Source organism: Cuculus canorus, chromosome 8, assembly GCF_017976375.1.
Source record: "Cuculus canorus isolate bCucCan1 chromosome 8, bCucCan1.pri, whole genome shotgun sequence".
Classification (NCBI taxonomy): Eukaryota; Metazoa; Chordata; class Aves; order Cuculiformes; family Cuculidae; genus Cuculus; species Cuculus canorus.
Window position 1 is genome coordinate 5048080 of NC_071408.1, and position 12149 is coordinate 5060228.

The 12149-nt window shown below is 42.9% G+C and overlaps 1 protein-coding gene across 2 annotated transcripts in view; it reads left to right on the top strand.

Annotated features, from left to right (window-relative positions):
- The window catches only part of XPR1 (xenotropic and polytropic retrovirus receptor 1), a 117643-nt gene that overhangs the window by 85697 nt on the left and 19797 nt on the right, over window positions 1-12149 (top strand). For both annotated transcript variants that reach the window (XM_054073679.1, XM_054073680.1), the window contains 6 exons: window positions 1838-1987; window positions 2543-2626; window positions 3115-3196; window positions 6678-6865; window positions 7097-7276; window positions 11819-11984. In XM_054073679.1, coding sequence (XP_053929654.1) covers window positions 1838-1987; window positions 2543-2626; window positions 3115-3196; window positions 6678-6865; window positions 7097-7276; window positions 11819-11984 — 850 coding nt within the window. The remainder of the gene's footprint in view (window positions 1-1837; window positions 1988-2542; window positions 2627-3114; window positions 3197-6677; window positions 6866-7096; window positions 7277-11818; window positions 11985-12149) is intronic.

Consider the following 12149-nt stretch of genomic DNA (forward strand, 5'->3'; position numbering starts at 1 on the left):
ATTCTTGAGTTGGGTTACCGAGAAAGGAAAATCCACAGGAAGCGAATTCCTCAGTGTGTTAGCACTGAAGCAAGAGTTGCATGCGTTCATTCCTAAGGTGCACAAACCAAACATCAGATGAAACCATAACTTGTCTCCAGGGTAGCTGTTACTTGTTTAGCTTACAAATGATTGCACTTCTGATAAAAATATCTGATTAACGGTAACGTACGATTCTAGAGTATACACATATAGAAATAAATCCATTTATTTGATGGTTCTCTTTCCTGGTTCCATTGCTGTGTGCTCCTTGTCAGAAGTACCACTGTAACCAGTGAGTTTTCATCATACATTTGGAGGCTGCAGAATTTTTGCAGTCAGAGGATGAGATGCTGCTGGCAAGGTTCTAAGGTACCTGGTGTAACCGTGTCCCGAGCAGCTGAGGCACACCAGAGTTAGGCTGTGACCACACGTGGTGCAGCTTAAGTGATGTTAGTTCAGGCTACAGAAAAATCTTTGACCAAAATCAGTATTTTTTTTTTCTTTTCAAATGTATGAAACGGCAATCTTCTCTCCCTGGGGTGGAATGCTGGCTTTTCTAATAGAAAGTAATTAAAGTCTCTTGTCTGCAATAATGCAGATCGTTAATACACTGGCTTCCTGCTCCTGTCTCCCTAGCCTCATTTCCCCTCCTATACTGTAGGGGTCTGGTATTAAATCACTCTAAGCATAATTAGATTGAAAATAATTTCAGTGAGTAGCTGGCGCCTCTCCCCAGGGCATTGGATTTTGTCGTTTTCTCTGTTTTTCTTTCCAAGCTACTTTCTAAGCTTTTTTTATAAGCGAGTCTTGCCATGGTCTGTCCACATTCCTGCTGTTGTTGAATGAAATGTTGAGTCTTTTGAGTCGCATTTTCTGTGTAATGAAATGTAGGATTTCAGATGCATCTTGTCACAGCGGTTGCCTGCAGCGTGATGAGCTTTGCCTGTCTTAGTTACTGTGCATTAGAAGAGTGTTGGGTCAGGGTTCATACGTAACTTGGAAATCAAATGTTAATTCTTGTCTTAATGCACCATTGTGTCCTTATCTCGACAGATTAGAGGGTTACATCTCCCACGTCTACAGTAGTTTTGCGGTCTCCGTGCAATGTACTCTGTGGAAAAGGATGTTTTTATGGGGATCCACTTGTCTATATTTAATCTGTAGCATTTAAAACTTCCACAAGTCCTCTTTTGTACAAGGATTTCCCTTTTATAATGTGCTCATCTGCCTCGAAACCAATATAAAGTTTAAACTACAGTACCCTAGCCTCTTCGGAAGGAAAAGCAACTGTGAAAGATTGGTAATGACTGTGGGAGTTGGGGAGTTGTCTGTATGCAGCTTTAGATTTCTATGAAGAGCTCGTGACAGTGTGTGCTAATCCAAAGAGCAGTTGCAGTACCTGGGATGTGCCCGCACAGAGGGAGCGTGTCCTGAAATACCCTAAAGCATATAGGTGTTCGGCGTGTCCACTGGCTATTTCTCATCAATGAGGTTTCATCAGGAATGTTGTCACTTCCTGCCTTAAGGAGGAAAGCAGCAGAGATTTGGCTTCTCAGGGAATATGAGTTTTGGTGGGTTCTTACAAATAAATTACATCTTTTTATGCCCTTGAGTCCCACGCTTTTTCTGTTATTTGCAAGGGTTCTGTATTACTTCTAATAAAGTAATAACTCAAAAACTTCCTGACAATAGATAGAATAATTTTGATTCTTCTCATTAACTTTCCATTTTTACTAGCACTGGAGATAAAATCATTTCACTTTCTTGATTGCTGACTGAGGTTCTAAGCCAGTAACCGTTTTCCCCGCCTCTGCAGAACCTGAACTTCACTGGCTTCCGCAAGATCTTGAAGAAGCATGACAAGAACCTTGAGACAACCCGGGGGGCAGAATGGCGGGTGGCCGAGGTGGAGGTGGCACCCTTCTACACCTGCAAGAAGATCAACCAGCTTATCTCCGAAACAGAGGTAAGGATGCTAGTCTAAGCACCGCTCTTCCTTTAACTAGAAATCAGTGTTTCCTTGTTCATCACTGATTTGTGGCTGCCCCCTCCCTGAAGGTGTTCAAGGACAGTTGGTTGGGGCTTGAGCAGCCTGGTCCAGTGGGAGGTGTCCCTGCCCGTGGCAGGGGGGTTGGAACTGAATGATCTTTAAGGTTCCTTCCAATCCAAAACATTCTGTGCTTCTATGTTTTGCCCTCTCCATAAATTTTATTCATCTCCAAGACAATTATTAATTGATTTTGAAATGCCACTGCTTTCTGGTGCTGCTTACATGAATTTGGGTATGTTCTCTTCAGCTGGTAACTTGTCACTCTGCAAAGCTCATGCAGAGTTAGCTTGTGTTGTATAATAACTTGATGCAGCATGGTGAGCTTTTCATCTGTTACTGCGTGTTATCATAGTATTGGGGCAGAGTTCAAACGTAACTTGAAAATCAACCATTATTTTTTGTTGTTGTAATGCAACAGCATGTGATTGTCATTAGATTGAACTTCTACGATGTATGTCTTCATCTCCTTAGGAAGTGGTGACCAATGAGTTAGAAGATGGAGACAGACAGAAGGCGATGAAACGTTTGCGTGTTCCACCCTTAGGAGCAGCTCAGGTGAGAGATCGAGTTATATAGCGAAGCTGCTTCTCCAGCTTGTCAAGGTGCCAAATTAGAGTCATTTGAGCACAGTAGTGAAAAAAGCCAGATATGATCATGCGCCGCAAATCGGGAGGGAGGCATGGTCACATAATCTGCTTTAGTTCCCAGAGATTCAGAAATAGCTTTCTGACTATTCCTACTGCATGCGGACAAGGTAGTGAAGAGATGAGGTAAATAGTAAAAGGAAATTTGTGAGAATAATAACATGTGCTTAATGTTTATGTGGTCTGGAATATCTTTCAAAAGGCATTAAGGTACCCAAGCTGTTTCAACACAGCAACAACACAAACAACAATGTTATGCGGCATTTTCACTTCAAGAACAAGAACATGATCAGAGATCAGAACATTGTATTCCTGATTTTAAATTTACTTTGCAAGTTAATCTGACTTTGCTGATAACCTGTTTACTCCACCTTAATTCGACCATTGCTTTGTTCACAGCCTGTACCGGCCTGGACTACATTCAGGGTTGGATTGTTCTGTGGGTTGTTCCTTGCACTGAACGTCACTGTCATACTTTCAGGTGGGTAATCACACCATTGTCAGTTATCAGTAGTTCTTAGTAATAGATTGTGTTTTTTCTCATGTTACATGTGTGGATTTGGGACTATAACCATATTATGATTTGTTCTCCATGTTTTCTTCTTGTTCTTGGAGCGATATTCTGGAAGTGCGACATCCCTGCATGAAGACAGATTTCTGTTATCGTTCTATGAACACAGCAATCTCTCCCACCTTGACAGAGGTGCTCATAGAACATAAGTTTTGCATGGTAGGCACTCCTTACAGAGAATAAGACCAGACACAGAGCTGTGTGAGCACCATACCACTTGGGACATTTTCATCCAGACATTTCTAGGATTTCAATGCCTGGCACCTATTAAATGGAATTAGTAGAGTTTTTCTTGTTGGTGAATTTTGGCAAAATTGTTTAAAAGCTATAATAAATCATTGCATATTTTAGACCTTTGATTTATTCTGCTTTGTACCTTCTGAGTTTGGACTCTGATTAGAGTCAAAACCATGTTAGTACTCTAGATCCAGATACAGCGCTTAATCACAAGCAGCTTTACTAATTGTGTGTGTGATTTCAGTAGCGTTGTAACTTGCTTAAGCCGTACAAAGGAAAAGGCTTAACAAATCAAGAGACAAGCTCTCACATTAAGGAAAGCCCATGTCTGTGTTTTTTACTTGAAAGAGTTTTTAATCAGATGTTTCTGTAATTGGATCCAGTCATCTCTTGGGATAAAATTCCTCTGTTTGAGAAGCTGTTTGCAGTGCTTCCCGTTTGGTCGTGCTGTGGTAGAGGCAGAAAGTTGACCCGACTGTGTGAAGGGTCTGTTTAATGTGTCAAAGCTGTTCTTTATTCATCGTATCTTTTTATTTTGCTGCAACTTACATGTTTGATCTCTTTGTGAGATGCAAATATGATTGAAGCCAGTTGTGTTTGCTTTGTTTCTTGGTATTAAGAATGAAAAAGTGAGACAGTTGTGAGAATGAATTCATAAAAATGATTATATCTCTAAAGCAGATATTGCTAAACTGGTGTGAATAATAGGTGTGTTTGTGTCAGCAGACACGATCTGCTATCTGTACAGTACTTCAAATATTGGACAACACCTATATTCTAACTGCAGAGTGTTTTAATTGGCTATTACTTTGCTAACCTTTCTGCCACTTATGCCAAAACATTGTTGTGATTTGATTGACTAAGATAGGATTTTAGCTTTGTGTGTAGAGAATCTGTGAAAACAGAATTAAAGCGTGACTTCTAGAGTCAAGCACTTCTGTGTTGCCTCATTTTAAAAGCAGGACAGCAACACCTTACAGAGGTGAGTTCACAATAACTTGGGGTCCATTAAAGGCTGCTACAGGTGGATCCCAGGAGAGTGTCACCCTAAAGACTACAGATTTTGAGGCCTTACTGTTTCTGTATTGGCTTTCTTAGGTGCCAGGCTAGTGTATATTGGAGGTTGAAAGTTCTGGAATATCTTTCAAAGGGCATTAAGGTGCCCAGGCTGTTTCAACACAGCAACAACACAAACAACAATATTATGCAGTGTTTTGTTAACCTGAAACCTGTAAGATCTCATGCACGATTTGAAGCCCTGTGCTGCAGCAGTCAGCCAGGGACATCTCTCTCTCTGAGCGCCGCCTTCAAGAGCCCACGTGTACTGAAAGGATGAGTTGATTGTGTGTCAACTACCTGCTGGCTTTAGGAGATGACTTTGCTTGTATTGGTTGTAAGTGGAAACAGTATGTGAGTGGAAAATTTGTGGCATTGGGGCCATGGTACAGAACTCTGGTCTGGGTCGCATCAGATTGCAACCTCATACACCTTTGCTGCGCACTTCGCTGCGAGCAGTGCCCTTGAGGGTCTTCAGTCAAGCCGCTCAGTGGTAGCACAGAAAATGATTCAATTAGGAAATATGAAAAGAGAATCGAATCTGGCCTTTTTGCTGCACAGGCTAAGCGTGATAGGATCTTAAGTACTGGAGGAGAGACTATACAGAAATATGCTTTACTTCTGTGTGTTACTACCTCAGCTCCTTGTACTGTTCAGCATCTGCTCTTTCTCCAGAACCAGCCTGCTGTTCCACACTGCAGTTATGGTCTTCTGCCACCCTAAGAGCCCAGAAATAAGATTAGCTGGCATTAGCTGGAGAAGTCATATGCTACGCTGGCATATCGAACCGTATTCAGCTCAGGATAAACCTTTGTCTGGGGGTTCTGTTTCAGACAGCACATCTATCTAGTCTGTCTGGTCATTTCTCATTCCACATTCTTGGGGCTACTCTGTCCCATGTGGAAGCACCTCCCTGGGCTTTGTCTGCAGGCATTTCAGATAAAAATTGTTTTTGCAATTCCATATTTCAGACTAATTTCAGCTTCAGGGAAGTCGTGGCTGCCCCATCCCTGGAGGTGTTCCAGGCCAGGTTGGATGAGGCCTTGAGCAACCTGATCCAGTGGAAGGTGCCCCTGCCCATGGCAGGACAGTTGGAACTGGATGGATTTTGAGGTCCCTTCCGATCCAGACCATTCTATGATTCTTCAGGGCATCTGTCATTTTTTTCACTCTCTTTTTCTTTATTCCAGTAGTCTCTCTAAGTGTTAAATTTACAGCAACAGTTCTTCAGTCATTGTTCCTTGCGCATTCCTTCTCCATAATTTCAAGTACTATAAAGTACAGAATACTGAACTCATGAAACTTCTTACAGATATGCTTTTTATGAAGAAAAGCTTGAAAAGCTCAGAACTGTACTTTAGACAGGAAGGTTTGTGGGAATAAATTCTCAGCATCAACTCCGTAAAACTGCATGTTGGGTTTTTTTCCCCTCCTAAAAAGTATGTGAGTGAGAAACACTTAATGGAACTGGAATTGAGGATTCAAATAACTGTATTTTATTTGTATTTTTCTCATAAAACCCATGTTGGGCAACTAGGGGACAGTATTTTGTGCTTGTGCTAGGGAGAGCTGCTGTTGTATGGGGCTGCTTAGTGTTTGAATTTAAGTGAATTTGTTTCCAAACCCTGAAGGCTGAACAAAGGAAGCAACAGGCTTTCCGGTGTTGCTGCCTTGTGTTGGGGTTTCTGTTTGGGTGGGGCTGGATATTATATTGCTGGTTATGAATATGTATTGCATTACAGTTGTATCGAGTTCAGTGATTAGGTGCAGTTTAGCATTGTTTTAAATGCTGTAAGTGATGCTTTTTGGTTTTGTGGGGAGCTGAAGTATTTGTGTATCTGTCTGTTGGGATTTCATCACCATTAAACCAGAATTTTTAAGTGCATATAGTCACAATTTATGGCAGTGCTGTCCCTCGTGCCTGTAGAGTGAAACAGGGAACTTAAGATGCTGCTAAAGACCTGACAGCACCAGCTGGAGAACAAATGGTCCCCAGAAGACTCCTAAATCCTCTGACAGGTTAAGAAAAAGTCATCCCCTTGCTGGTATGCAGGTGCTTGTGCTATCACTAAAGTCATTTAATTTTTATCTTTGCCAGGTGTGGCTTTTATAGATGGACCAAATGTGTGGCCACTGGTGCGAATCTATAGAGGTGGCTTTCTCCTGATAGAATTCCTCTTTCTCCTCGGTATCAACACATATGGCTGGAGACAGGCTGGAGTGAATCACGTCCTCATCTTTGAACTCAATCCCCGCAGCAACTTGTCCCATCAACAGCTCTTCGAGGTAAACAGAATAGATGGTAGGAGTGTTGGAGCTGTGCAGTGGATTGGGAGGGTAAATCCTGCATGGTTTCCTGGCAAGGAGTTCTAACACAATTAGAAGAGGAAGTTGCTGAAGTCTGATTAGATTAGAGGATTGAGCGCTGCTCTCCCTTTCCTTATAATGAGAATTCATTGTGGATTTCGGAACCGTATTTTCATAAGGTGTCTATGTGTTTTTGATGCCTTTCTGCAGATTGCTGGTTTCCTGGGGGTTTTGTGGTGCCTGAGCCTGCTGGCATGTATATATCGTCAATTCACCTACATCCCTATGCAGGTGAATCCACTCATCTTATACGGCTTCATGTTGCTTTTTCTCATCAACCCTACCAAAACCTTATATTACAAGTCCCGGTTTTGGCTGCTCAAACTATTGGTAAGTCTCAAACCTGATTTAAAGAAATACGTTTTTATAAATGCTGTAGCTGAGCAGTGGCAGTTTAGTCTATACAAGTATCACTAATCTTCAGGAAAAAGGGGTGCTTATACCCCTGTGTATTCCTAAAGCAGATGTGATAAAGTAGCAACTGCAAAGGGCTGTTGAGCTTGGGTTTACAGGAGCAGCTTATGCTTATCTGTGCCAGTCTATCATTATCTTTGTATTGTGGGTGGCTACTTGTTAATCTTATAGACAGCTTTATACAGACTCTTGCACATGGGAACACTCGGATATCTATGTTTGTCTGTTCTTTAATGTAATGAAATAGTTTGATCAGGGTTACAGTGCTCCTCAGATCAGATTGGGTGAGAGACAGCATTGAGAGCATTCGCTGATGGAGAGGGAACCTCTGCTAAGATTGCTGCTTACAAAATTATCTTAATGGGTGGGGTTTTTTTCAGCAAATGCTTTTGTAGTCTTAAGCTATTTATTTTAGACCCAGCTCTTATTTTCCTGGTGAGGTAGATCTGGTAAATGGAATATAAATATACACCCTACTTCAGTGTTCCAGTTGTAGGTGGAAGCTCCAAAAGAACAGTTTTCAGACTTGTTGGATGGCTCGTCAGTTTGTTCCCAAATGGGGATGTTTCACACATTCATCCACATCCTATATGCTCTTTTAAATTGACTTAAATCAAGTTAGCTCCCTTGATACCTTATTCTTGCTGGAACTGCTCTGAGACTATTGGTTGGAAGAGGGTTTGGCTGGCTGATATTTTTTGTAGAGTCGTTTTAATGCCAATTAAAACTATTAACTTTATTTGGAACATGACAAAGATGAAACGCAAAATCATCCTTCAGGCATGTGCGTGCAGGTATGCACTCAGCTAGTTAACCTCTGTGCGCTCACCTGTTATTTGATTTGCTACCTTACTACTATTTCAGTTTCTTCCTTATTAGCCTTCCAGCATTCAGCCACCTCTCATAGATGTACCTTTAGTCCCAAGCCTCATTACTCTTACTGCTGTCCCTTGGTGCTAGGGGAAGCACTGGAAGCGTTCTAACCATGTGAGCAATATCTGTGCTCATTTGCCTCAGTGTCTTTAGCAGAGTGAGGTTCTCAGTCATCACAGAGCCCTTAGTTTCCAGCACCAGCTCTGTCCGAGCTATCTCCAGGCTATGCTGCAGTCTGCAATGCAGACCTGCCCTCGAGCCGATTCATCCCAAGGTCTCTTGGGGAAAAAAAGCTTCATCAAGATGTAAAATCACCTTAATGGTGGAAAATCACACAGTGCATCTGAGTGTGTTTTATGCGGAAGGGGTAAAAAAGAGGCCAGACAAACCACATAAAGAGTAGCTGTTAGGCTTTTATAATTTTTATTGTATGTAATTGGCCACCTGGGTGTATTTTATTTCTCCTTGCAGTCACCAGCAGCTATCTGGGTGAAAGGAAGTTTAAATAGAGCAATTCTTGTTTGCATGAACAGCGCAGTTCTTGTGGTTTGGTAAGCGTTCACATGCTTCATTTTCAGCCAAGGTGAAGTCTGACACGTTGGCTGTAAGAGCATTACTGGCACCTTTAGCTTTTCTAGAACCAAATCAGGAACATACTTTAGTGTGCTTCAGTATTTTGTGACAGATCTAGGAGGTTTACTGCATCCACTTGTGATCATCAGCAACTGCTTATTGATACTTATGAGTGGGAACTATTTTGCAATCCCTAGGGGGTTGCATCTGCATTTATCTTCCTATCACTGAAAAAAGTTATTTGGCTCACAGTAAGTTTAATTCCCATTCCAGGCGCTTTTCTCGCCTGCATGCTTAGGTGAGCGTTCTTTGCCCCTTTGCTGCCAGATGAGAAATCCATGAAAGCACGTATGTAGGCTGAGGAGAACAGTTTACTGGAGGAATCAGATCTGAACACAGGGGCTGACGCAGCGTCTGCATGCCTGTGCTCTCTGCAGGGCGACGGGATGTGAAACAACTACAGGAAGCCTGTCTGTGAGAGCTGAAAATATAAGAAGTGTTTAGCTCCAGTTCAAATATCTACTGTCTCAGCACTTGATAAAACTGCAGTCATCAGCACCAGGAAGTCTGTCCTTAGATCATAGAATCATAGAATGGTTTGGGTTGGAAGGGACCTCAAAGTCCATCCAGTTCCAACCCCCGTGCCATGGGCAGGGACACCTCCCACTGGATCAGGTTGCTGAAAGCCCCTTCCAACCTGACCATGAACACCTCCAGGGATGGGGCAGCCACAACTGCCCTGGGCAGCCTGTGCCAGAGCCTCACCACTTTCACCATGAAGAATTTCTTCCTACTGTCTAATATAAATCTCCCTCCTCCAATTTAAAGCCATTCCCCCTTGTCCTGTCATTCCATGCCCTTGTATAAAGCCCCTCCGCAGCTTCCCTGTAGCCCCTTTCACAGAATCACAGAATCACAAGGTTGGAAAAAGACCCATTGGATCATCGAGTCCAACCATTCCTAACACTCCCTAAACCATGAAACTGCTCTAAGGTCTCCCCAGGGCCTTCTCTTCTCCAGGCAGAACAACCCCAACTCTCTTAGCCTGTCCTTGTAGCAGAGGTGCTCCAGCCCTGCGTTTATCTTCATGGCCTCCTCTGGACCCATTCCAACAGCTCCATCTCCTTCTCATGTTGGGGATTTTGAAACTGGACGCAGTACTCCAGGAGGCGGTCTCACGAGAGTGGAGTAGAGAGGCAGGCTCCCCTCCCTCACCCTGCTGGCCATGCTTCTTTTGATGCAGATGATATGGAACTGTTGATAAATAACTGCAACTGATTACTTGAAACTGAGGTTCAGCTCCAGCTTTTGGTGTTTTGTGATTTGATTCTTGTGGTCCATCTTCTTGGGAGGATGTTGCAGATGCTCCTCTGCTGGGAAGTGAGGAATTGCCAGTGGTACCTGCCCACAGCAGTGCCCTCTGCTGCCAGCACCCTCTGGGCTCCAGCTCCAGTGGTGCCTGGGCGGCATAGGACAGCCGTTGGGAATCCAAAATGCATGACATGTGGCATTGGGAGGGTTTAAATGGCTGCTCAGGCTGTTGAGGACGTTTGGCTGAGATACCAGTCGATTAGCAAGGCTGTGTTTGTATCTGCTGAGTCCTTGTTTGCAGTAACCTTTAGGTGGAAAGCTTCTGTTCTCTTAAAACTTTTATGCTGTCATCTGGCAGTGCCTAAGTGTCTCTCCCTATATTGAATAACAATATGGATTTTATTAATGTCTTATTTTTATAGAGAGATGTATCTGTAAAGCTGTTTTCACATGTCATTTATTTTAGTTAGTCTTTGTTTCCGGAAAAAAGGTCCATGATGAAACAGATAAAGATCGTATCAGGGAGTGCTGGTAAAACAGAGGAGGGACCTGTTGAGCAGGAAGGCTGATGCGGCTTCTCTGACCTCTGCAGAAGCTGTTCTGCAGCTGGATGGCTTTGAGGACAGACCTCCCCAACACTGGTCCCACTTGAGCCTTTGTGATAGGTGCCATCCTATGTGAGCACAGTGCTTTCTGGGTCAAGATCCGTATCTGCTTTATGCCGCTAAGTCTTAATCCCTTATTTGGCTTTAAAATTTAGCACCGGAGCTTTAAATTAGCTTTACAAGCTGATGGGAATGTGTCAGTCCGTTCCCGGGTTTCTGTGGCTGTGTACCCTGTAGGTTAATAAGGAAAGCGCTATAAAAGATCAGCGTTAGCCTGTGCTTTCATTAATTTAAAGGTTCATAAATCTCCAAACTGCGGGATGGTGCTGCCTCTTTGAGAAACTGGCCATTAGTAACTATAACTAACTGGGTAGAGAGAGTTGTAATCAAAGGTAATGGACCATGAAAACTGTCTGGTTTGAAAGCAGCAAAACTGCTGCTGAGGCTTAGAGGGAAAGTGGACTGGGATTGAGAGGGAGTCTAATTCACAGTCAATAGGATTTCCTCTGCCCTTTCTTTAACTCTTTTCCTGCTAGAGGCTTTGGGAGATCCAGCAGTAACAATCTTGCACTTACAACTTCTAACACTAAAGAACAACTAAGTGTTCGGTAAACCAAGCTGGGATTAGACTAATGGCCGCGCTGGGGGTCTCTAATCTAACTGACATTAAGAGTGAGGCAGAAAGTAAGTGTGGAAGATACTGTGTGTATCATAAGGTGTGATGTAAATGGTTGAAAGACAGTGCTGATCAAAACGAGGAGCACCGGGAGAAACAAATCTGTATACAACTCTTACGTGGAGATGGAGAGTTTCTGGGAAGGAGCTGGATTGGAGGAGACTGGGCTCTTCTGCCAGTAAAAAAACAAGGTGGGGGGCATGAATAGTTGCATACAGGAGGAGGAAAGCAGGCACGTTATTTGTACTAGAAGTTCAGAGACCGTTATCTTTTTTTTGTCAGCTATAGCAAAAGGTCAGCAATAAATCTTCAAGCATTTCTGTTATTTCCATATTTGTTCAATGTTGTGATGTCCTGTCACTGCATTTTGATGTCTTTGACACTATGTCATGAATTATTCCTTTTTTTTTGTCCTGACAGTTTCGAGTGTTCACTGCTCCCTTCCACAAGGTAGGCTTCGCAGATTTCTGGCTGGCTGATCAGCTCAACAGCCTGGTCGTGATACTCATGGATCTGGAATACATGATCTGCTTCTACAGCTTTGAGGTTCAGTGGGAGGACAATGCTGGACTTCTGGCAAATACAGGTAGAGTAATGCTGATGACCCCTACCAGTGGGGTCAAAATGACCTGAAAAACACTGAGCGAGGTGACTTCATAATCATCTGTCTGTTCTGAAGAGGTCTACCAATGACATAGGAAATGAAATAATTGGTATTTCTGGTAAACACAGCATTTAAAGCGAGTCTGCC